Raw genomic sequence first — 27,180 nt, 5'->3', positions numbered from 1 at the left:
CACTGTACGCCGATTTCCGCTAAGGCTACGGGGCAATAAACGATGCTCGCTCGATTCCCGAGTTCCCTCGGCCTGACAAGAGCCCGAGATGGTCGTCCTCGGTTCTAATCTATTATACTTTTGTGCATGTGAAATATTAGGTGTAGAAACCCAAGAACGTTCAAGATATAAACTTTACAATTGAAAGGAAATTGTCAACTACCGAGACTCGATCCGACGACCCCCAGCTTAGACTGCGGATTTTATGCATTTATGATAAAAATGTGCAGACGCAATTCGAAACAGTAATTTAAAAAATTTAAGAACATCAAGATAGTTAGTTGCAGCTTATGAGCATCAGTAGAGAGAATGAAACGAATTTTTATGTGAGCCTTGTTTGGTGCAGTTGATGCCAACAATGTTTATTTCGCATAAAGTTCCGCAGTCTACCCCCGGATTACTCGGTAACAACCAATACTACAGTGGAAATGGAACTCTGCCATTTCACACTGCGTATTAACCCATTAACTGCCAAATTTTAGAATGAAAGAATGAAACCAAATATACCAAATATACCAAATGTACCAAATATATTTCTGGCGCCGAGTGGTGTACGTAAAATTCCCAAAATCCCCAAATGGGGATCGTGGCAGCTAATGGGTTAAAGTTACGCAAATTTTAGCTGTTCATATCTTTAGTGTTTTTAACTTTCCGTCTGCAACCTGGGTGTTTATGTCCGTAGCGAAATTTCACTCTTCTTCCTTTCCAATATTTATCCCCCCCCTCCATTAACACATTGTTGTCGGGACACGGATAAGTCCGTTTTTTTAAAACTGGTGGTGGTTTGCGGGACACGTAAAAATTCATTTTTTGATTGTCAGCTGATAGAATTTGGGCCCCGTACTTGTACAGTATTTTTAACTACGGATGTTACCATCGCCTTTGTGACAGTTCCGCAGCACACATGCTTGTTATATTTACTGTAACATTATAACTACTTTTGTTATTTACAGCGTTATTTTGAAGTTATAGCGATTTCTAAAAATGTCTAATTTGTCTTCGCGCCAGAGGCTCAGCGAAATATCCCGCAGACAATGTGTTAATGCTTCAACCATTTAACGTTCCAATGATTATATTGAAATAGGGAGTTCAACATTCCGTTTTTCAAAACCTAGAACAGTAACCAAAAATTAGAACATAAACGACCCTGGTACGCGTAACATTTTGCATGTATTCGTTCGATGAAAACACCATTCCCGTTTGAAAGGTTTCGCGGGGATACCAGAAAACGATAAGACGCAATAGATCGGCTCGCCGAAACCGGCGTGGCCGGTTGCCAACAATACTTTTCAATGCTATGCTTCCCACTGAAAATAGATCCCTCCTGGTGGTTCGCTATCGACGCGCCGATAAACTATCGAATGCCTGGCTCTCTCTCTCTCTCTCTCTCTCTCTCTCTCTATCTCTGTCCGGTAGTCGTACGAACGGTTGCATAGGGGCAGGCGTTCAAGGAAAAGCTACATTCTATCCTGGTCGCATTGGGTCACCAACCGGAAACACGCAGCGGCGCCCTCGACCTTTCGTTTCCTCCGTTCAATCAACGAGGAGACATTTTAATACACGGGCATTATTGCGCCGCCTGCACACCGATGATCGCTCGCAAACTGTTTCAACAACGATCATCCTCTGTCCGTCGCATCCAGAGGGTCTTTGTCCACGCTGGAACCGTCGAAATTCTGATTTCGAATACCTCGACGCACGTATCGAGGACTATTACATTACTACTAGACTGCGGAACTTTATGCATGTACGGCTCGTGAGAATTTTCAAAAAATCCGAGAACGCAAAATACGATAGAATTTAGTATGTACAAAGTTTAGTACTTTATGTACTTTTATGTACTTTGGATGTACAAAGGCTTTTCCCGCTAAAAATAAAATTTCATGTGCAGTCGCTTTCTTAAAGTTTGTCTACAAAAATTGCATAAACATCCGCAGTCTAATTGTTACATTACAGTAGACTGTCGTACAACCGCGAGCAAAATATTGTTCGAACCGTTTATAATATATGTATACGTAGCCTCTACATTTACTGTACAGTTACTCTGCCACGTGAAATACGTATACAGTGTTTACTCTATATATGTCCCAAATGCCTGGGTGATAAAAGTACTATTTCGGAATTACAACGGATTTCTCTATATATGTCGCCAAGGCCTGGATGATAAACGTCGCGGAATTATCCCTCCGCCGAGGAGTATAATATCGCGTGGATCAAAGAATAATATCTCCTGGCCGATACATGTCCGTGGCTAGACCCGTGTTTTGGACATACATCGAGTAAACAAACTGTACCTTCTTAACATTAACATTAGGTTTACGGAGCACTAAAAGTGACTATTTTGCATTACTTTATAAAAATAACAAGAACGTGCTACCCACAATGTTAGTAATACTTTTAACATAATATATACTCAAAGAAATAAATTAGCTAGATAATTTCTCATGTATGCATCCATAGAATCATAATAATTTTAAATTAAAAATACTAGAACCCGTCATTTTGACGGGTCCCGTAAACCTAGTGTTAAACCTATCGAGCATGAAAAGTCTTTTTTACTTGACATATGTTGTTTTACAAGATTTACAAATTTATCTAGACTTTTTGCAACTTCTATTACAGTATACGTTTGGCTTAAAAACTTGATTAACACGTTGGCTGCCGTGTCACCCAAATGTGGGTGACGGAATTATTTGTCCAGGTTTGAAAATGAATTTTCACGTTAATATATTCATTCTACCAAATTTGTTTAGGATCTGTAAAATGCAAGTTGGGTGACTACTCAATATCATACATTTGATTTATCAATTTTCATTTCATTAAATAACGTACTTTGATTTTATGGAATTTTTGAGGTTTCTAGTTTGGCAGTCAAAGTGTTAATCATTTCCTAATCCTCCTAGCCATCCTAATTTGAGCAATTCTGCAATAAATAATTTGGAACCGGTCAATTCGCTGGTGGGTATAGCGTCGAACGATTTTCTCGTTCGCGTTACACGGGAGTCTACTGCATCACAGTTGAGAGTGCATCAGGTTGTTGCATATGTCCGATTTTCGTTCAGTGAGCACCTAAGAGATCACCTAAAATTCCTAAATTCCAACAAACTAATAACACAGATGGGAAGAGTTATGGGTGCGAAGAGTATGGAGGAGCCTCTGTATAGAGGTCGATGCATTTCTATGCGTATTGTGCAGCGCGTCCGCATTGGCCGAGGAGCGTGCATTACGCCAATGAATGGGACCCCATCGATATGCCTGCATAGTTTCAGCCGCATTAGCCTAGAACGCTCGCGGCGTGCCGTCGCGTGCGAGGAACGTGTCCACGTGATTTTTCCGCGTGCCCCGGCGGGCCAACCGATGGCCCCGGCGAGCCCCAGCGTGCTCCCGGCTCCTCGAAACTCACCGAGGCTGACGGTCGAGATCTCCACGCAGCTCTTCTTGTTGTCGAAGCTGTTGACGCGATTCTGCAGGTTGCCGCGTCCGTTCGCCACCATTCTTCTGGGCGGGTTCGCCGACGTCGGTGACCTCTCTGCAACGAACAACGGAGAACGAAGGTGTCAGAAAGAGGTTGATTCAACAATTTCACCGTGCACACGCGCTCCGTCTGGCACGCGCAGCTTGTACAAGCAAAACGGACGACAAGACGGAGCGTGTGCGGCGGCCATAATAGCAGCCGAAGTAGAAGTTCCTTTGTTTCCGGAATTCTCGTAATTGGACTGCGGATTTTACGCGTTTGTGGCAAAAATGGTCGGCTTTGAAACGGCAGAAAGATTTAGGGGATTGAAAGAGTACGTAATGGTTTCCCCGTTGCGAATTGCACCTGCTCCTGCTTATGAGCGACATCAAATCCGCAGAAGGTAAGTCCGACAAGGTAATCCAACGAGATTGAATGTAACACAGGTAGGTTTTCGTTGTTCGGTGCTGGTTGTAACCTTCAGGTGTACAGACCTATTTCGAATTTCTAGGTAAGGTAGTTGTATCGATTCGGAATAGCCTGTCTTGGGACCACCGAAGCAGACTTCCTGGCGACGTGATTTCGGGGATTGATGATACAGTGAATTCTCGATATATGTCAATAACACGGGTCTTTCCAGCGTCATGTATCGTCAAGGAGACATACCCTAGCCGTGTTATGTTTACAATCCTCGACGTCCAACACCTCTCGAGCTTTCCCTCACGCTGTATACCCCGCGGTAGTGGGGATAATTCCGCGACGTTTATCATCCAAGCCTTGGCGACATATACAGGATGTCCCACGTAACACTTTTCACGATTTTTCAAGTACTTGCGATAATCTGAGAAACAAATATTTTCAACGAAAGTTGATCAGTTTTCGATTGGCTATACATTGCAGTAAAAAAAAGCTAGAAAAAATTATTTTTTAGTATTGTCAAGGTCACCTTCATTTTTCTAAATGGCACTTTGTATTTTCGACTTAACAGTATTATAGCCCGTATCAAGAGGAATTCAACGACCTGGTATATCATGACCTTCGGATGACCTTGAACGCAAAGAAATGAAAATTTCAACTAGAAAAATGACAGTCTGCTTGAATGGGTGATAATAACTCTGGCTTCGCCACCACGATCCCCTGATTTTTTTATGGAGTCATTTACAGTCGATAGTTTATGCTGTTCCAATATAAAATAGGGAACATTTAGAGCAGCGAATTCGTACAGCATGCGAAGAACTTCGCCACGACAGTATCGTAAGAGCAACCAGTGCAAACTTACTAATTCTTACTAATACGTAGAACGGAATTGTGTCTACAACAACATGGATCACATGGATCGAACATTTGATGTGACTTTTTCACGAAATCGTTTGCATTCATTTGCTCAAGGTTCCTGAATTGAATGTAATTTCGTGTCTCAATACTAAACACAAGTTATTATCACCCATTCAAGCAGACTGTCATTTCTTGTTGAAATTTTCGTTTCTTTGCCTTCAAGGTCACCCAAAGGTCATGCTATACTAGGTCGTCGAATGCGTCTTGACACGGGCTATAATACTGTTAAGACAAGAATACAAAGTGCCATTTTAGAAAATGAAGATGACCTTGGCAATACTAAAAAAAAATTTTTTCTCGAACTTTTTTTCATTGCAATGTATAGCCAATCGAAAACTGATCGACCTTTGTTTGTCAGATTATCGCAGGTACTTGAAAAATCGTGAAAAGTGTTACGTGGGACACCCCGTACAGAGAAATCACTGAACAGTGTTTACTCGATATAAGTCCAAAACACGGATCTAGCCATTGACATATATCGGCCAGGAGACACTATTCTTTGATCCACGCGACCTTACACACCTCGGTGACCGAGGTCTCTCGAGCTTCCTCTCGCGGAGTATACCCCGCGGTAGTGGGGACAATTCCGCGACGTTTATCGTCCAGGCCCTGGCGACATATATAGAGAAATCACTGTATTCCCATGATTCCGTCGAGGTCCCGCGCAGGTTCATCGACCGCGCAATTTGGTTCTTCTCTCATCAACGGTGGCCGTTCCAATAACGCTTTTCCCCGCATCATCGGAATTCGCGCTCGGATGGCGAGCGCTTCCCCCGCGTGAACGAGCTAAGTTTGAACCGGCGCTCGATTACGCCGACGGTGAAAAGAAAACGTTGTTCACATTGTGCGCATGCATGCGCACCGGAGAGACGAGAGAGGAGCGAGAGGAGAAGCGGTTGCGCGGCTGCTGCTTGTTCGCGTTCTCGTTAACAAGCCCGTGGCAAGAGTGCTAAGTCCTAGAGACCCCAACAGCGGAACGAGTCTTTTATCGCGACGACAATTACGATCCATGCCGGATCTCGAACATTTCAGAATTTAGATCGTGGTCCGAACTGCAACATTTTGTCGCTCTGCGCCTGTCTATTTAACAGCATTACCCTACAGGCTATTATTTCATACTCCCTCTGTCTCATAATAGTAGTAGCAAGTGAATATTTAAATGGTAGCTATTGGCGAATGCAGCTGTAAGTTATGTTGTAGTGGAAAATTGCGAAGCCTTCGATCGAAATCAATGTTTCATGACGTCTGTCATTTGTGTTGACACACCTTTCAATTTGTAGGTCAACCTAATTATTACGAATTACAACTATTTTTTTCGAATTTCACCCGCTGATCGAAATCTGTTGTTTTATTTCAGCTGAACATCAACCTATTGTAAAGGAAAAACAGAAAGATAAGAAAAAAGAGAGTTTGGAGAACGATGGTTCTAATAATTTTAAGCTCACGCATATAGGGAAAGCAAAGCAGCCAAGGGATCCTGCGTACAAATTTAAAATGCAATAACGAAATTATTGAAAAATCCAGAAACTGTCTGAACACTGAAAATAAAAATTAGAAATAATATTTTTAATTTATCGTTCAATTTAATCTAGTTTTTTTTTTGTAATAAATGATGCGTTCTATATTTATTTTCTTCTGCCACTATTATTACGAGGCAAATTAAATTTATCAACTGCTACTATTATTATGTGACAAATTAAATTTATCAACTGGTACTATTATTAGGGGACAGAGGAAGTTATTTTTAAAAGTCCGTAAAACTTTTCAATGGATCCTTCAACGGCCATTTTAGTTGCGAACCAACATGTCGCCCCTGGTAACGTCATCTAATAGTTCTATTTGGGATTATCACGTGAAAAAAGGTTTCTAAGTGTCGCTTCTGGTACAGCGTGATTATTGAATAATAAAGTGTTCACGGAGAATTACTCCAATTGACTCCGACAAAAGGAAAACGAGCACAACGGAGAATTAAGGTAACATCGGTTTGCATAATCAAGGTTCCACCGCGTCGTGGTGTCAACGAACGTGGTTCAAACTGCGTCGTGTTTGGAGTCGTTCTACAGTGTTTACTCGATATTTGTCCAAAACACTAGCCAGAGACATATATCGGCCAGGGATTCTTTGATCCACGCTGAACGTAGATAGGGACAGCTATAGTCCGCGGCAGTGGGGATAGTTCTGGGACTTTTATCGCCTAGGAATTTGGGACATATATCGGCCAGGTGATACTATTCTCTGATCCACACCGAACGTAGAAAAGGACATTTAGAGGTCGCGGTTCATGGCCCCTGACGGGGTATACCCCGCGCCAATGGGGACAGGTCTGGGACTTTTATCGCCCAGGCATTTGGGACATATATACAGTAAACACTGTAATCAGAAAGATGTTGCTACTACTCGCTAATACTTGTAAAAGATGGTTAACCTTCAGAGGGCCAGGGTAGGGTGGACCTTAGTTGCTCTTGTGCAAAATTTTTTTTTAAATTCATTTGATGCGACCCTTGCAATCTGTTCTACTCGGTAAAAAACTAATTCCCTCCAAATTTCAAGTCGATCGGACAAAGGGAAGACGTGTCGCAACGAGTTTGTTTATGCAAAAAATTTTAATTTTGCGAAAAATGAAAAAGTACACATTTTTTCAATCCCACTGGTCATTAAACACTATTTTAATGTAATATTCTTATTATATCAAAGCAAAAATTAAATTGTTTAATGAATTTGTTTAAGCAAAATTTTTAATATTTATTTTTTAAATATAAAATTTGATCTCACATTAATATAAGGAAAAGTGGAAAAAGACAGTTAAATACTTATAATTGAATATTTTGTTTATAGGCCTAATTATAATAAGAGTATAAATAATTTTTAAAAATCTGTACTTAATGTTGTTTTATCAATTTTTGGGTATTTTTCCCTATAATCGGTTACAATTTGTAATATGAATTGTTTTTCTTCTTCGTTTTTGCATAACGTTAAATTATAATCTTTCATTAATTTTACTGCTCTTTCTGCAACGTCATTCACAACTTCTAATTTTGTTATAATACCTATCGCTTCGGTATAATTATTATTAGTTTCCCATAGTGCTGGATCAATTAAAAGAAAATCTGAATTTATATTGAACCGTTTGAAAAAATTATTTGATTCAGATGATACGAAATGTTGTATTTCCAAATTCGCAAGATTTTTAATTTCTATAGTCGTTGTCATGTATCTCTTATTATTATTATTATTGTTTACATTTTGTAGTGCTTGCACCATCGATCTTTTTGTTTCTACTGAAACTTTTTTATCAAAAAACGATAGCGCCGCATTCTCCGGTGACAAGTACCATAAATGGTTCACAATTTTTTTTAATGCCACATCGCTTATTTCTTCGTTAACATTTTTGTAATGAATTATATTTTTGATGAATTCTAGATCTACACGTGGCGCCATAGCAGCCATTGGGGTCAAAATCCACGGCTCAATATAAATGTTAATTAGAAATACACATGTATCTCTAATGCTACTATACTCTTCCTGGTTGAGAGGAAATTCGTTTCGAAAAATAAATATTTTTAAAGTATATATTATTTTAGCCATCCACCTCGCATGGTGAAATGCGCCAGGCATTTTTAATGAAATGCCACCCAAAGGAATCCCCCCAAGAAAAATTATTGCTAATTCTAAAAGTTCTTTGTAGTCATCTCTTGGGTGACTCATTTTTGTGTAATTTTTAAAAATTTCGATTTTTTTTTGTATATCATTAATATGTTTCAGAACGTAATCGTCGTGCGTTCCCGGGATGTAATTATTTTTATTAATTTCAGGCCAACTATTTTGAAATTTTTTAAAAAGTTGAATATTCGGGCCTGTTGGCGACCGTTTGGCGCGCTCATAGCTCTACTCCGTAATGTAATAAACCAAAATATTGACAATATTGTTGAAACTTTCAAGTAAAATTTCTTATTATACAACCAAAAGATGATATTTTTATGCTATAACAGTAACTCTTATCATTAAAACATAAAATTTGAGTTGCATGTAAAATTAAAGGGAAATTACTGAAATTTTCAAACTTCAAACCGATTGCGACACCCTTTCCTGTTGTCCAATTGAGTTCTTCTTCTGCAGAACTTATTTTTTTTGGATCTGGAACAGGTCTAGGGGGTCGCATAAAAAAAATCAGATGGTCGAAAAATAAGGTCCACCCTAGGCCAGGGACAAAGTTGGGAATTTTACATAAATTTTTCGTAAAGTAAAGAAAATAAAAATTTGTTCAGTTTCAAGTGGTGCTGCACCTAATTTCCCTGACCCTGAAAAATCCTCAGTTGTGACATCAGATAAAAGGCACTACTGCTTCTTTCGGGATCGTCCGTTCGGAGAAGATTTCTTCGGTTGTTTTTCGTTTCCGGATAGTGTCACCGAGAATGGTACTAACATACAGCTAAGCTGTCAAGTGCTAGATGATGCTAGGACACATTATCTCGCGGTTCAACCGCTAATTGCTCGCGTTTCACGAGGCAACAAGTCGAGCCACTTTCCGCAGGACCGGCCTCCTCCTCCTCCTCCCCCTCCCCCTCCCCCCGACCAACAATGATCGATGGCCACCGTGAAAGAGAAATCCCTGGGCCGAGATGTGTGCGTAAGTAGGGTACCTTTGATCCTTCTCCGTAACGTTTTAGACTCGGTCAAGAGAAACCGTTCGACCCATCTACCTTTTCGAATGCTTATACACAGTATGCAGCCGCCGAGAGCCGAGAGCTGGTCGGTCGTTTGCTGTTCGCGTCGCCGGCAACTTTCTAGCGCTAAATGAACCACGAAGAAAAAGACAGGTGGCGGATAGTGACCTCTCCTCATTTTTTTTTCCTCTCTCTCTCTCCCCCGTCGCTCGCTCTTTCTCCCTCCCCGTCTCTATACCCTCATTGTGGAACGAGCTTAGGATTAGCCGGGGTCTACTTCGGGACCTGCGACAAACTTACTACACGGACGAGTCGTCCCTGGTCGAATTGCCGAGACCACTATCCTGTCTCGTCAATTGTTCCTATGATTTCTACGAATTTCCGAAACCCTCCTAACACCCTCCGATTTGTTTATCAATTTGTAAATTTATTATAATTTCCTTTGCACATTAGCGGCCATCTCGCTCAGTTTCCGAGGTACGATGTTTACTCGATATAAGCGCAAAACACGGGTCTAGCCAGGGACATATATCGGCCAGGGATTCTTTGATCCACGCCGAACGTGGAAAAGGACAGCTAGAGGCCTTCGGTTCACGGCTCCTTATGGGGTATACCCTGCGGTAGTGGGGATAATTCCGCGACGTTTATCGCCCAGGAATTTGGGACATATATCGGCCAGCAGATGCTATTCTTTGATCCACGCCGAACGTAGAAAAATAAAGCTAGAGGCCCTCGGTTCACGGCCACTCACGGGTTATACCCTGAGGTAGTAGGGATAATTCCGCGACGTTTATCATCCAGGCCTCGGCGACATATATAGAGAAATCAGTGTACTCCGTGGGAATAGTTCTGGGACTTTTTTATCGGCTAGGCATTTGGGACATATATAGAGTAAACACTGTGCTCGCGAAGAAGCGTCGGTGTAGTGGAGCTTAGATAATAATTAGACAGGATCTTCATGTATAATAAAAATGTTGAACCTGAATTGCAACGAGCTGGAGTGAACCGGAAAGTTATTTTCTTTTTCTGTATGTTTACGTGTTTTTAAATTCTCCTAATGTCATTACTGGACTGCGGATTTGAAGCATGTATGATAAAAATGGGTACACACCATTTAAAGCAGCGGCCATATTGTAAAGATTCAAGGACATCAGCGTATTAGTTCCAGTCCAATAAGATAATTAAAGGAAGAACTTTAATTTGCATCCTGGGTATTGCAATTAATGGAAACATATTTTATTTTGCATAAAGATCCGCAGTCTTGTCATTACTAAACTGAGGATTTTATGCATGTGCGACAAAAATGGGTACACACAATTTAAAGCAGCGGTCATATTGAAAAGATTCAAGGACATCAGCGTATTAGTTCCAGTCCAATAAGATAATTAAAGGAAGAACTTTAATTTGCCTTCTGGGTATTGCAATGAACGCAAACATATTTCATTTCGCATAAACATTCGCTGTCTAGTCAGTACTAAACTGAGGATTTCATGTATATCTATGACAAAAATGGGAACACACAATTTAAAGCAGCGACCATATTGTAAAGATTCAAGGACATCAGCGTATTAGTTCCAGCCCAATAAGATAGTTAAAGGAAGAACTTTAATTTGCCTTCTGGGTATTGCAATGAACGCAAACATATTTCATTTCGCATAAACATTCGCGGTCTAGTCAGTACTAAACTGAGGATTTCATGTATATGTATGACAAAAATGGGAACACACAATTTAAAGCAGCGACCATATTGTAAAGATTCAAGAACATCAGCGTATTAGTTTCAGTTTAGTAAGATAATTAAAGGAAGAACTTTAACCCTTTGCACTCGAAGCCATTTTAACTCCAAAACGAAACATTTCTTCCGACCTAGAATATTTCCTTTGTATACATATTTTTTCATGTTATATATCCGAAAATGAAGAATATACTCATACAGTACTCAAATGTTTAGTAATTTATTAAATACAAACAAATTTAATAATGTAAAAAATATTTCGAATAACGATACAGCAATTTTTAGTGGCGCCTTACAGTCGTCATTCGAGTGCAAATGGTTAATTTGCCTCCTGGGTATTGCAATGAATGCAAACATACTTCATTTCGCATAAAGATCCGCAGTCTAGTCATTACTTAACTGAGGATTCTATGCATGTACGACAGAAAAAGGGTACCTGTAATTTGAAAGGGCAAAGAGATTAGAAGAATCGAAGGCTATCAATACATTATTTTCGAACCACCCTAATTCTAAAGGGAACAAAAATACTCCTACGTGGTTCCCGTTTCCTGCAATAGATGCAATATTTATCTTGCACAAAGATCCGCAGTCTATTCATGACTGTCTCAACCGACACCTTATCATTTTTGTCATAGGTCCAACAATTTCAAGACACTCTTTAGAACCGGGTTAGGCGGATCGGACCCTGAAGAGTGTCGACATTCTCGACGCAAAAGCATATATTACTATCGATATCGAAGGCCACGTGTCGAAACCCGACGCGAAACGGTGCGGAGCAACCTGGGGTGTCCCCATAATAAAATCGGTCGCTCGAATGCGATATCCTAGGCTAAAGCTAGACACGGAAGATGGCTGCCGTTGGGTCTACGGTCTACAGACTCTACCTCTCTTGAAGCTGCCGAGCCGCATTTTCGCCGAGTCTCTGACGAAATCCGCCCGGAGAGCCGGCCTACCCTTCGATCCCTGTTGCCCCATTTTACGAGAGTCCGGCTTTCACCGTCGCTCCGTTGCCGCAGCCGGTCCGGCAATGTTGTTCATTCCGGTAGACAGCGTGGCCATCATCGTGGTTCCTCAACAATTATCCTCCTGCGTCACCCCATCGTCTGTCCTCAACGTTCCACGAAGATGATCCTGCACCGTTCGTCATTCCGTTCCCGATCGACCATCATCCTCTTCCACGTAGAAGACTATGTAATATATCCGTCTCTCTAGAAGACCATGCGTTCACACTTGGTACCGACACACTGCACGCTCGGACACCGACTGGCTCTCGGAGGCGAGATCTACGCCCGCGATCTACAACCGTGATCCACGCTCTGTGCCTGGTAGCACGAGCGGTAGGTGGTGCACACCCGGTTGTGTCCAGCGAGTATCGAACAACGCGTCGGTGTTCGATTGTCTTTCACCGACTGGATCCAGGCTTGATACGGTTCGATTGTCCCGCGGACGGTGTTCTGTCTTTCACCGGTCGGATCGCTGGATCGTCCCATGTGCGCTCTCACCATCTGATTCCGTTGCGTAAGGGGACGGAGACAGAGACACCGCGCACAACTGCGCGTTTCTGCGCTCTGCGCTGCTCTCCTCCGGGACGCGCCGGTGGCGGTGGTCGTCGGCCTTGGACCGTAGGCGCACGTGGTCTCCGTGCACCTGTCTAAAACGAGGTGGGGACTGAAGGACGTGCACACGCATAAGCGCGCGCGCGCGCGCGCGCGCGAGAGAGAGAGAGAGAGAGAGAGACACACAGATAGGTCAGAGAGGAAGAAAGTCAATGCCGGAAATAAACCGGCCGGTGCCGTTGACCCGAACACAACGACGAAGACGAGCACCGCGCGAGGAGTCCGTGACCGGCGATATTACGCTGAAGAACCGCCGTAGAACGTTGGAGAACAGGCGCGCGTGGTCAGTTTCGAGGAGGCGAGACGGTCGCACGGGGAACGCGAGATGCTCTACGGGGACCACGAGGCCGAGAGGTACCCGTCGATGGTAACGGTACCTCGGGGAACTTTCATTGGGGGCCCGAGAGGGGGGCAGGTGTGATCCGGTCCCGTCGCACAGGCACAGATTCCTGATCCTGCGACGAGCAACGCATCGCAGCCAGGCTGCAGCGGCATGCTGCGAATCTACGCGCTGGTGGTCGTCACGATGGTCGTGGTGGTGGTGGTGGTGGTGGTGGTGGTCGATCCTGTGTCTCTCGATCCTAGGGATCCCACCGAGCTGGAATCAGGTCACGCGAGAGACGGTGCATCGGCGCGGGCGCAGTCTCTTCTCTTTCTTTCTCTCTCTCTCTCTCTCTTTCTCTTTCTCTCTCTCTCTCTCTCTCTTTTTTCCACCGGGTTACATCGACGTCCGGCGAAGAACGTGCAGCATGAACAGAATCCGATGGATCCGGGTCGACGTGGTCTTCTCGTGCACTTTGCACCGTCACCTTGCGGCGTTCACTGACGATGCACTATTCGCGATGCACCGGCTGCGCTCTCAGCCTCGATCTCGCTTCTTCCACTTCTTCTTCTCTCCCACGAGACAGTGTACCTTGTCCCTCTCTCTCTCTCTCTGTACTTCTCTCGTTCGCTAGCGGTTTACCGTGCGTGTGTGTGCGCTCCCTCGATGAAATCGGTCGGTCCCACGAACAGGGTGGAGAGAGAGAGAGAGAGAGAGAGAGAGAGAGAGAGGCGGAAATCAAGAGAGGAGCAGCACATCACCGGAAATGCAACGCGCGCGTGCATAAGCCGCGTAACGAACCGGCACGACGCTCGCCGAAGACTGCCGAGAGTGAGATGCCCGTAGTAGTTGCTGCTGCTCCGCGAGAGAGGGAGAGAGAGAGAGACCACCCCTCGATGGATGAACGGAGACGACGGCGTCCAGTGGCGCCGGAGCGCCGCGGCGCCCTCCGACGCCGATGCCGAACCCGATCGTCATGCCGAAGACGAAACGGCCGAGTTTCGAGCGCATCTCTCTCTCTCTCTCTCTCTCTCTCTCTCTCACCCCCGGTCGATAGAAAAACACCCTCCACCCACGGACTCGCGACAGCCACCACCCCGAGACCCGCTTTCGCGAATAGACAACGCGTACAATAGGAGCCTCTAGGAGCCAATAGAAACCTGTTTTTTTTCGGGGGGACAGAGTTCAATTTTTCAGGTTTTGTATCTCGAAGAAAATTTTTCTGTATCGACAACCCTTCCTATAGGGGGTCCTATAACCCAAAATATTAGCTATTTCAGCTAACAGAAGATTGATGCCATCCCCTTGCTTGCAGCAACACCATGAAAATTTGTGGACAATTTTGTTTCATTGTTTTATAGAAACAGTGGGTCGTCTTGGCTGAATTTCGTCCATCTCGGGGACAAGACTCCACCTAGAAACGACACAGAGAGCGAAGACGCGTGCGTGCACTTCCCGAGAACGAAATAAATTGATCCGGAGGACGTCGAGGGGGTTGCTAATAGGGTGGCCACCCTTGGAGGCGACCTTCGTCGAGGAACGATGCCACCGGGAACGACGACTGGCCTACCAATGTCCGTGGATCAATCGCATTACACCGTGAACGAGGATTCTCGAAAATATCATTTTCCTCGACCCTATTTCTGCGGTAGCAAAAGTAGAATTAATCAAAAATCTAATTTGTCAAAACCAACAGTGAATTATTTTCTGTAAATTTTCTACGTATTTTTCTCGATGTTAAAGTTGCTACAGTCAAACCTGTTTTTGTGCGGTCCTTTTCTATGCGATTTTTTTTCTTTGTGCGTTTTGTTTTGTGCTGTTCTTTTTTATGCGGTATATGAACGCCAACGGTGTTGGCATTGTAAAACACCCTTGTAATGAGGATCCAGCTTTGCAACAAATTGGAAAAGCATTTTCTTAAAATAGATAACAATTCCGAAAGAAGTTTGAGATTCCAAAAAGAGCTTCTATAGTGTATATCTGGCTATCGTGACGTTCACTGACTTATTGGTAACAAAAAATATCTAATATCTTCAAGTGACGACAGCGATTTTGAATCAGTTCATCACAAGAAGATGCGCGTCTTGGACCACGACGAGTAGTATTGAAATTTTTTTAAATGTTTCCATTTGTAATTTAATTATTTATTTTGTTTGGAAAGCAAACTTTCTCGCTATTTCGTAAATCTTTGACATATTGTCTGAGACTTTTTTTTATGCGGTCCCTCTCCACCGCATAAAAAAATGTTCTTCAACCCATTTGCATCATTAGCGTATGTATACGCTCAGTTTTCCTGGTCATTATCACCGGAGCGTATATATACGCTCAATTAATTCTTTCTTATAATGCTGAAATATCAAGTTCTTTTACTTGTAGTCATTTTTGTGCTTAAATATAGTAAAAAAAAAAAAAAGTTTGGTTGTAAAGGCTTTCTTTTCATATTTCCTTATGATGCAAATGGGTTAATATGTCGTAAAAAATTATTTGTTATAGTTATTTATGAAGTTTCTAAATATCTTTATGCGGTCCCTATCTACGGGCACAAAAACAGGTTTGACTGTATTTTTCTTAAAGTTAGGTTCGAAGAATATTTTAGCATACTTCTTTCCCACGTAATCGATTCAAATTTGCAGAAATGAAGAACTGGGAAATCAACCCCCGGGTAATCCCTGCTGATCTCTCGTTGACGCGACAATAAAACGCGACTCGAAGAATTTAATAAACGGACCTGATGTTTCGCCAACATGACGACGCTCATTCTCGAAAATGTAGAAGACGCCGCGTCGCTATCTCGTGACCCTGATAACGCGTCCAGTCGATGAATTCGCGGGGGTGGAGAGAGGATCGCGTCAGCTGATAGGGGAGAGTTTAGGGTTGGGCGTGTGTGGTCGGTTTCCGGTGCACATTCTCGGCATTTCTCTTGGCGTGAAGTGCGGTTCGCCGTCGGCTCGGTAATTTCGAATCGGCTTTTCTTGGGATTAACGGAGGTAATAAGGATACGAGTCATTAAGAGATGCCGCGCGCGCGCGGTCGGCAATTAGCCGCCGCGGGGTTGATTTATAGTCCAAGGATTATGTAACGCGACCATGTCTGTGCTGAACCTTGTCGGGAGTCTCTCGGGTTCGACGAACCCACTGGCTCCAGAAATTTCAACCCTCTTGCTCTGCGCGAAACCAGCCTTTTGATAGCTGTTTATTAGACTGAGCATATTTATGCGAAAAAATTGTCTGCTTCGATTGCTCGACACAGGAATCAAATGGGAGTTTATTTCTCTCACTGTGATTTTCATAAGTTGTCAACAGTGTGCTGGTATTCGCCTAATCTTTCTGCCGTTTCAAATTACACCCATCTGCGTAAATGCATATTGCATCTGCGAAATGTTTCAATCAATACATTCGACAGGAAATATTGTATAAACTGTCTTGCACCTATTCCTTCACGAGGAACACCGTTCTTGTTGTCGAATGGCAAAAGTTGAATACTATGTTCGTGCTTTTAATTGGCACTATTAGTTAGCCAGGATTATTTTTAATATATGTAGACTACGTATCTTTATGCTAAATAAACATGTTCCACCTTAATCGCAGCAAACAGGAGCTAAACTGAATTTGATCTCCATTCTTAACAGCTTTAATAAGACGAAAATAATACAACAGTATTACTATACTCTTCCCACGCAGTTACTGTTTCATATTCTCACTCCATTTTGTTATAAATGCTTGAAGATCCGTAGTCTGAACATACGCCATGGCAAACTATAACCGTTTCACATTGACACGTTGATTTTACAGTGATACAAATGATGCGTAAGTGGTATTAAATAGTCCTTATCACTGGAGGTGCAAATCTATAGAACTGATCTAGTTCCTGTAGGCCTCGATCGTCTCCAAAATAAGAATCCTCAATTCTCATATCCTGAATAGCTCATGCTACCGTTCAGCCGTATCAGGACATTTCGATTGATCAGATAGTTTATCCTCCCCGTTATCAATAAAACAAGTTTCTCGACGACTCACTTGAGCTACCCTTGTTAGGCCCGGTGCTGAGGTCACTCATGGAGCTGCGAACGGAGCTCCTTGCTGTCTCTTCGGTCGGCGATTTCATCTCCTGGCGACCCCTCATTCTCCTGTAGATCAGAAACGATGTCAGCAAGACGCCACGCAATGGTTCAACAAGTACAATTAAGAGAACACTGAGTTACAACTGGACTGCGGATGTTTATGCAATTTCCAACTTTTTTAGAGGTATTTCAAGAAAGTGGAGTCAAATGAAATTTTATTTTCAGTGGTAGTAGCCTTTGTAGTGGCCTTTGTAGATCTGAAGTAAATAAAATTCTACTAAATTCTGTCGAATGTTACATTTTAGCATTTTTTGAAAATTTTCAGAAGCCATTAATGCACAAAGATCCGCAATCTAGTTATAACCAAGAGAGAGTTCAAACACTATAGTTCAGTGTTCCTTCAACCCCTCGCTGACGACGAGCATTGCACTCCAATTATCGTCAACGTACTATACACAGGATGTACCATTTCCGCATGGAATTATTTCCCAAACTATAGTTCGTTGTAAGAAATATTTCAAATAAAATTCACTCTGTTTCGAGGAGGGGAAACTATGATAAAGATCACAGATCTTTTCGAGGTGGACGTGCTTCCGAGATTTCATGACCTTGAGGAACCTCATGACCTCTGTCTTCCTTATACGGAACTGTGTCATTCAGGCGATTCACTGTTACACTTTCGTCTTCCAAGGTCATCGAAGGTCATCCGGGCCGTTCAAAATTTAGCCCAACACCTAGCGAAGACCACCATGTCTCCCCGCGGAGCAAAATTTTTATTTGAAATATTTTTTACAACGGAGGTAGCTGTTCTGCAGGTTCGCCTTCTTCTCTTGTGTCTCACCTTTTGTCTTTGTTATTATTAGCGTCGCCAGGTTTCTTCTGCTTGGATCCCGCGGGTGGAACCTGGCCGATACTCTGCAGGACCCTCGACTTCACTTCCTTCCTCACTGGCCTCGTCCTCTGCTCGTTTTTCCCGGCCTCGATCTTGCTCATGACCGCGTCCCAACGACCTCCAGCCTTCCGGGAGGATCTCTGCGTACGCCTGGCCTCCTTCTCGCCCTCGTCCTTCGGCCCGGACTCGATCATCGCCTTGATCTTCGAGACGACGTTCCTCTTTGGCATTTTGTATTTCTTCAGCAGAACCGCGTCCGCTTTCATCTGCGGCTTCGACGACGACCTCAGATTGTCGTTGTTCCTCTTCGCCTCGATCACCGTCACTTCCAGCGTGTTCGGCGTTCCGCTCGAGTCGCCCGATGATTCCAACGGTGTCACCGGCACCTGCACATCATCATCTAAGTCAGTATCAAAGGAACTCGACTATTCCGATCGCCTAAACACGTCATAGCCTCGCTGCAAAGGCGACCCAACTCGGAAAAGCATGTTTCTATCGAGTCTCTGGCACATGGACATTGTTATCATTAGTAGACTACGGATCTCTTTGCAAAATACAATTTTTGTGCGTTCATTACAAGATCCAGGAGCTAAGTAAACGGTTATTTCTCTCCTTAATGATTATAATGTTAATAATAATATATGGACGTTCGTGAACTCTTTGAACATTTTCACGGTTTCAAATTGTACACAGTCATTTCCTGTGTTTATGAAAAAGTTGGGAAATGTAGAACAGTAAAAGATTCGAAAAATCTAAGAATACTGTTAAGTTTGGAAAAAAGTTATTAATGGAGCGAATTTTTACGCAGCACCTGCTTCCCGCAATCGACGCAGAACATTTGTATTCTACGTAATGACCCGTAGTCGTCATCGTCAAGATCAATGCGCAATAAGGAATATACCTAGCCAATCGCGCTATTTCTTATTCTGACGGCTTGTTCTTCGCATTTTTCTGATTGAATTGAGTCCGAACATGACATCGTTCGCATGAACCTCGATTATCCAAACAGATGCTATCTGAATTCATCATTATCCGAGTATAAACAGTATAGCGATCTACATGCAACGTGATTCATTGTACAAATCAGCCAAGATACAATCTAGCATTGCACATTAGCGGTACCCTCTAACAATCGAAGATAAATAAATACTGCGAATGCTTGTAAAAATACTGTTGTAACAACCGTGTTCAAGGAGTGTCCCTCGCACACACACTAGCGATACACTCTACCAATCACGATCGGAAAATAAATAAATACTGCGAATGCTAGTGAAAATACTCTTGTAACAACTCTATTCAAGGAGTGTCCCTGCAACATCTTCGCAGTTCTATCTCGAAGAATGCGCGATCCTCGAGGTGTCGTTTTCGCAGCGAGGCTACACACGCTAGATCTTTTCAACGGGCCAGAAGACTCCCTCATGGACTGCGGATTTTATGCATTTGTAACAAAAATGAGTGGGCGCGATTCAAAATAGTGAAGAAGTTCAGAGAATATGTAAACGTCGATGTACTGGGACATATTAAAACTCTTAATGAAAGGAAGAATCGATTACAGTGATTTCTCTATATATGTCGCCAAGGCCTGGATGATAAACGTCGCGGAATTATCCCCACTACCGCGGGGTGTACCCCGTGAGGGGACAAGAAGCTCGAGAGGCCTCGGACGCCGAGTGTAAACATAACTCGGGTATGTCTCCTGGACGATTTACGTCGCTGGCAAGACCCGTGTTATGACATATATCGAGAATTCACTGTGGTTGGCTCCTGTCTATTACAATTGACATAAAATCCGCAGCCTACTATTACCGAAATTAACTGGATTACAATACAAGGCGGGAACTTCGGTAACTAACAATTGTCCTTAATAACGCTGACGGTTTCTACGAAAGCAATGAAACTGGTGCGTGAAGCGCACAAAATTCGCGTGTTAAAAATGTTATCGGCTCTTCAACCCTTTGCACTCGAAGCTATTTTAACTCCAAAACGAAACATTTCTTCTGACCTAGAATATTTCCCTTCTATATATATTTTTTCATGTTGTACATATGAAAATGGTGAAATTTACTTGTACAATACTGAAGTGTTCAGTAGTTTATTAAATACAAACGAATTTAATAATGTAAAAAATATTTTGAATAACGATACAGCAACTTTTAGTGGCGCCTTACAGTCGCCATTCGAGTGCTAAGGGTTAAGAGTGCCGGAACATTATGCGACCGTATACGAGACTTGGAGAAAATCAATTTTGTCCAGGACAAAATCAGGTTTCCAGCGGGCCACCGGTGGAGGGTGTCGCGGGATCCTTGTCGCGGGACTCGCCTGCAGCAGATTGATCACGACGTCGGGTTTGACGGGCGAGATTTGGCTTCTTTGAGAAACCTCGGTGTCCATGGTGTCCGGCGTCCGGTCCTCGATCTCCTCGGGCGTTTCCTCGGTCGCGTGGACCTCGTCCTGCCTTTTGTCGAGGTCGGAGTAGATCCCGCTGGAGTCCATCTCCTCGCCGGTGAAGCTGGGGCATCTGCGGCCTCCTGGCGCGCAGAACAGCGTGCCATCGATCACCTGGGCCTTCCGGTCGCCGCGCACGATCTCCTCGTACGCGTCCGCGTCGCTCTCGGTGAAGAAGTCCGAGTCGGTCATCGGATCTTGTCTGCAGGGTCCTGGTAGGTTCGCGGGTGGGGCGACCGACGGCGGATCGGCTCCTCGGCTGGCTGGCCTGGAGTTCTCGCCGTCGCCTTGGTACCCGGCTTCCAGGCTGGTGATGCTGGTCACCGATGTGACGAAACTGATCGGATCGGAGGCTCGGACCGGTTCCGGCGGCTTCGGGTCCAGGGGAAGCTCTTCCGGCGACGGTGTAGATGCGGATGGTCTCGTCAACGCCAGTCTGGAGGCCGCTGAGCCCGACAAGTTCTCGCAGGATGGCGTCCTGGAGCACTCCAACGCGACCGTGAAATCGGTCATCTGGTCCGGCGTTAGAATGCCCAGGCTCTCGTCGTGCTCGAACGAGTTCTGCTTGTTCAACGCCAAATAGTGAGGCGCCCCGGTCGGCACGTTGTCGTTGTACGAGCCTGTAGACGCGTCCAGCAGACAGCTCTCGGCGGCGTCCTCGATCATGTTCATCTGCGAGTTCTCGAGCAAGCTGCGAACCGAACCGAGCGCGTCAGGGTTGGCCACGTTTTAGTTGAAATAAGATAAACGAACTTTGAACCCTTTGCGGTCGTATGTCTGCCCTCAGCCAACACAGCAAAGAACCATACTGATCTTATTTTATCCCCATAAGCTTAATAAGACCGCAAAGGGTTAAGTTATTCCAAATATATGGGATTTTAGGAGAAAGGAGCAACACCGGTCACAGCGGGACTCGAATCAGCTGCTTGAACATAATCTCCAGTTGTTATTATGCGACGAGTTCTGATACCACAAATACTTAAATTAAATAATTAACTCGGTAATTACTAGACAGCGGATCTTTATGCAAAATATGTTTGCATTCGTTGCGATACACAGGAGGCAAATTAAAGTTCTTCCGTTAATTACCTTATTAAACTGAAACTAATAGGCTGATGTGCTCAAATCTTTTCAATATGGCCGCTGCTTTAAATTGTGTGTACCCATTTTTATCATAGATGCATAAAACCCGCAGTCTAGTAATTGCTAATTCACTAATTGTTTTTCATTTAATTTGCCATTTCAAATGCTTTGTCTCAAAAAATAAGAAATAATTTTACATTAAATCGTGGAACCAAAATATGGTCAATTGATCAAGTCGTATGAATAGAACAGATGTTTGAGATTTTATTTAGAGAAGGGACATCGGTCTTTTCACCGACACTTGAGTGTAGCCCCCCCCCCCCTAAAAAAAGAAAAATAAAACGCGTTTCCTGCTGCGATACTTAGGCGAAGGCACCGCTTTTGGGTACCCGGTGAATTACCCTTGGAAGGTGCTCGAAACCTTAATATTAAGATCGTAAAAATCGCTTATGCGATTTGAGCTGCGATTGGCTCTACGCCGGCCCATGAAAGACAGCGAGGATTGGAAGAGCGTCAGGTAGCCTAACCGACCGTCTGCGCTCCTTTCAGTGGTACCGGGCCGGATGTTAATTAACGGCTGATGCGAGTCAGGTGGAAAACGATTGTAAAGCCGCGCGAGTTGTAAAACGATTTTCGGGGAGTCGGTGCATCGACATTGTCGAATCCTCGCTGTCGTTAAACGGCCCTCGAGGTGTGTAAACTATACACACACGGAGACAACAGGATACTAAAACGGCACGCGGAACAGGCGGAGGCGCTCTACCTGAAAAAGTTGCTCTTCTCCTCGGTGAAGTGAACCAGCTGTTGGACGTCATCTTTCTCCATATCCCAGACCGGCGATATAGTGAACGTCTTGCGTCTCGGATCTGCCAATGAAAAGGTTCCAATTAGTTTCTTTCCCGTTCGCATTCCCCTCGAATAAAACAATTAACTGGGAGAAAAAACCGTCCTGGAATCTACTAGGCTCGTCCTTGTCGCCGCTCGACAAGACTTGCGGGCATTCTACTCTGCTGCGATTTTTCTATTTAGAGCCAACACTCCGTAGATTCGCGATAAGGTAGAGTGACCAGGTTACCGACAAAAGTAGGCGAAACCGACTATTACCTACGTTTTATTAACAATAACTTTTTGCAAGGACCGTTTATTTTGACCGCGCACGGTAGGGATAGGTATACAAGAAGTTAGTATTAACGCGCTCGCTAACCAGTGTGTCGCACGTATGCGCCATTTTGTATGAAAAGAAAGTCAAATTCACTTCGTGCATGTCGTTTTTTAAAATTGTGAATGCGTACGGTATTCTTTTCTATGAGAATATCTTTTTTTTCTGATCTTACAGAAGTATAAATTGTACAGTGATTTTTCTTTTATATGTCGCCAAGGTCTGGACGATAAACGTCGCGGAATTATCCCCACTACCGCGATAACCGTCACAAATCTGAACATACCGGTGATATGTACAGTGTTTTCTCGATATATGTCAACAACAAGGGTCTTGCCAGCGACATATATCGTCCAGGAGATACTATTACTCTTCGATCCACATGAACGTCGTACCCTGCTCGTATTATGTTTACACTCCTCGGTGTCCAAGGACTCTCGAGCTTCGCGACCCCTCACAGGGTATACTGCGCGGTAGTGGGGATAGTTCTGCGACTTTTATCAGCCAGGTATTTGCGACATATATATAGAAAAGACTGTATTTAGTAGCGATACTATTGCATACTATTTCATTCCAAAATGTAATATACTAATTGTAGAAAAAAATTATATTATTTTACAACAAAAAAAAAAAAAATAAACTTGATTCACAAAAGATGGTATATATTTTGATACTAACTTTTTTACATCATCAAATTTTTTATATTACATTTTCACTGTAGTTTTCTATTTTTCACGAATACAGTTCGATCGCTTCTGTGTGCTGTACTGGAATGACTATCTTTACATGGCGCCGACCAAATCTCTGTTGCGGTGCGGTTGACGTTAATGAATTGTTAATTTCTTATCGAATAAAAATATAATTTTGCTTCACTTATTTCGTAAAATTAACAATACCGACATTTGGCCTGCGTTCGACGTGTATACTCGTCATTGTTCGATTTTAATTCCGCGCCCGTGAGAGATTTTGAAAATTAAACTCCGCACGGTTAACTGGTCAAGTGACCGTTTGTTGTCCCGAATGTTTACCAGTCGCCCTGACTGTTTTTTGCTCCGAACGATTAGTTAAAATCTGAGTGGGCAGTCATGTCTACATCGAGGTGATCGTTTGTTACCCTCAGCTCTTCATTCGTGTGCGTCTCGAAGCTCTGTTCCGAAGGGAGAGGGGGAGGGGTGGAGAGTTTCGACGAAAGCGACCTAGAAAAGCGATGTGTACCTTCGATCGGCGTAGGCGACACTGTTCCGAGAGGCACACACTTGATTTTAGGAGTGGTGGACTCGGCCTCTGCATCGACGAACTGCAAACATCCCGTCAGGATCGGGGCGTGCCGGTGTCCCGGTACCAGCGTGGTGGCGCCCAGCAACCTTGACTTCAGGAAGAACGAGGGCCGGGCTGCCCGCGGAACTGGTATCCGACTCTCCCCCACGTTCTGCAATCAAACACATCGGAAACGATTAGTATGACATCCTTCCATCTCCTAGCGTTCGTCCCGGACGCGACCGTATCTCTTGGAGGCGCTAAAATTCCCGCGTATTTCTAAAAACCGCGTGAGCGTCCCCCATTTTTCTTCTCCTCAAGGTCGGAGCGCAACGCTTGACCCGTAAATCCGCGAGGAGAGTCCGTTGCCCTTGGCCCATCTCCAAATAAAACCCTTCGGGGTACCCGAGGTGAATCAGAAGTGTCTCTCTTGGTAGTCGGCTAGCTTAATTTTAGCCAGCGACGACGACTTCTCGCTCGCTACCTTTAAACGACGCCATCGTGTTTCTCTCTCTCTCTCCCTCTCTCTCTCTCTCTCTCTCTCTCTCTCTCTCTCTCTCTCTCTCTCTCGCGGGTCGTAAGAACACACGTAACAAGGACCCTCCGCAGCCTGTTCCGACGACAAACGTCGCTGGTTCGCACCTGCTTGCAGCCGCGACTCATCGACCACCGAGCAACCTCGAACCCACCGCGGAGAAATATGTTGTTTCCGATATCCGAGACATCGATAGACAGACGTCAATAGTTGTCGATAAGGACGGCCCGCGATACATTTTGCATATGCTATTCTAGTCTATCCACGGCAGGCCCCGTTAAGTATTATAAATTACCTCGGGGCCCGTATTAACCCTTAAGGGGGCCGGCAGGCATTTGGCCTGAAAATAAGAGAATCTCTCGGCGGCAGCCATCTTGTGACGTCTCACATGCTTCAGAATTCGAATTTTCTGCCGAATATTACAAATTACTCCATGATGAGGTAGATGTACGCAATTTGGGCTCTACACAGACATAGATTGGACTTTTAGGAAACACTATTGACCACTTCTAAACTGCTCGTTGCAATATTGAAGCGATAGTTTGAAAAGGTTTTGACCCATGCATACGTATATGGATTTCAAACCATAAACTATATAACTACTTTGATCGCCAAACTATAAACCCCCCAAAATTCCATAAAATCAAAGTAAGTTATTCAATGGAATAAAAATTGCAAAAGATTAAATGTATGATACTGAGTAATTCTCCAATTTTCTTGCATGTTACAGATCCTAATCGAGTTTGGTACAGTGAATATATCGACTTGAAAATCCATTTTAAAAGCTGCACAAATAATTCCGTCACCCACGTATGGGTGACGTGGCAGTCAACGGGGCAACGGTCCGGAAGTATTTCAAATTTACTTCCCACCGGGTCCAAGGTATTTTTTTATTTATATTTTATTTTTTTTTTTTAATTTTTGACACCGTATACGCGTCATTGGACCCAGTAAGTACAAATGCGACACACTCGTCGATCCCATCGATCATTCTGATTTCACGAAACGCTTTTGGTCGGGTTGTTCGGCAGGCGGGACACGCATTCGCCTGCATCGAGTAAATCGAAAATTTCATGGAACCCGGATCGACGTTCCCGACACGCGCGCTTCGGGACTGCCGAGCGTGTCGCGAGCGCATAAAATCCGCAAGTCTAATCGCGAGAAACGTGCTCGTCCTTCGTCCGTGTACGGTTGCACATTGTACTTTGAACAATGAGCCCACTCGCCGCACACTCTGCGCACAGGTGTTTCGAACCTCGTGATCCCGTTTCGATCATTACGCGTAGAACGCGGCAGAACGCCGCGAAAGACGGTCGCGTTTCGTCGCGAAAATTTCACAACTAGTAAAACAAGTTCTGCAAAATATTTTTCATAGGCTGGGATAGGGGATAAGATAGGCTAGGATAGGCTAGAATAGGCTAAGACAGGGGATAGCATAGACTAGGATAAGATAGGATAGGGGATAGCATAGGCTAGGATAGGCTAGAATAGGCTAGGACAGGGGATAGCATAAGCTAGGATAGGATAGGATAGGGGATAGCATAGGCTAGGATAGGCTAGGATAGGCTAGGGTATGGGATACGATAGGCTAGGCTACGATAGGCTAGGATAGCGGATAGGATAGGCTAGGATAAGATAGGATAGGGGATAGCATAGGCTAGGATAGGCTAGGATAGGGGATAGGATAGGCTAGGATAGGCTAGGATAGGCTAGGATAGGCTAGGGTATGGGATAGGATAGGCTAGGCTACGATAGGCTAGGATAGGGGATAGGATAGGCTAGGATAAGATAGGATAGGGGATAGCATAGGCTAGGATAGGCTAGAATAGGCTAGGATAGGGGATAGCATAAGCTAGGATAGGATAGGATAGGGGATAGCATAGGCTAGGATAGGGGATAGGATAGGCTAGGATAGGGGATAGGATAGGCTAGGATAGGCTAGGCTACGATAGGCTAGGATAGGCTAGGCTACGATAGGCTAGGATAGGGGATAGGATAGGCTAGGATAGGCTAGGATAGGATAGGAAATAGCATAAGCTAGGATAGGCTAAAGTAGGCTAGGATAGGCTAGGATAGGTTAGGATATAGGATAGGATAGGCTAGTGTAATACAGTGTTTACTCTATACAAAGTGAATCCTCTATATATGTCGCCGAGGCATGGCCGATAAATGTCGCGAAATTATCCCCACTACCGCGGCTTATACTCCGTGAGGGGTCAAGAAGCTCAAGAGACCTCGGTCGCGGAGGAGTATAAGATCGCGTGGATCAAAGAATAGTATCTCCTGGCCGATATATGTCCTACACCCGTATTTTGGACATACATCGTGTAAACACTGTACGTCAACAACACTGGTCTTGCCAGCGTCATATATCGTCCAAGAGACACGAGCCGTGTTATGTTTACCGAGGCCTCTCTAGCTTCGAGGCCACTAATGAAATATACCCCGCGGTAGCGGGGATAATTCCGCGACGTTTATCGTCCAGGTCTTGGCGACATATACAGAGAAATCACTGTATCGCCGTTGGACAGTTGACCCTTTCCCTACTTTCGTGAAGGCGTCATTCGGTTAGCGTTGAACTCTC

The 27,180-nt window shown here is 44.0% G+C and overlaps 1 protein-coding gene and 1 long non-coding RNA gene across 5 annotated transcripts in view; one reads left to right on the top strand and one right to left on the bottom strand.

Annotated features, from left to right (window-relative positions):
- Nucleotides 1–27,180, bottom strand: part of Toc (toucan) — a 145,734-nt gene that overhangs the window by 20,730 nt on the left and 97,824 nt on the right. For all 4 annotated transcript variants that reach the window (XM_076799077.1, XM_076799078.1, XM_076799079.1 and 1 more), the window contains 6 exons: nt 24,020–24,233; nt 22,409–22,511; nt 20,437–21,253; nt 18,067–18,503; nt 17,182–17,291; nt 3,443–3,568 (listed from right to left, as the gene is read on the bottom strand). In XM_076799077.1, the coding sequence (XP_076655192.1) occupies nt 3,443–3,568; nt 17,182–17,291; nt 18,067–18,503; nt 20,437–21,253; nt 22,409–22,511; nt 24,020–24,233 (1,807 nt within the window). The remainder of the gene's footprint in view (nt 1–3,442; nt 3,569–17,181; nt 17,292–18,066; nt 18,504–20,436; nt 21,254–22,408; nt 22,512–24,019; nt 24,234–27,180) is intronic.
- Nucleotides 233–20,005, top strand: LOC143360346 (uncharacterized). Its single transcript, XR_013083255.1, has 2 exons — nt 233–263; nt 19,593–20,005. It is a non-coding gene; the product is annotated as an uncharacterized LOC143360346 (long non-coding RNA).

The sequence above is a fragment of the Halictus rubicundus genome, chromosome 13, assembly GCF_050948215.1.
Source record: "Halictus rubicundus isolate RS-2024b chromosome 13, iyHalRubi1_principal, whole genome shotgun sequence".
Lineage (NCBI taxonomy): Eukaryota > Metazoa > Arthropoda > Insecta > Hymenoptera > Halictidae > Halictus > Halictus rubicundus.
This window is presented reverse-complemented; position numbering and strand designations above follow the sequence as displayed.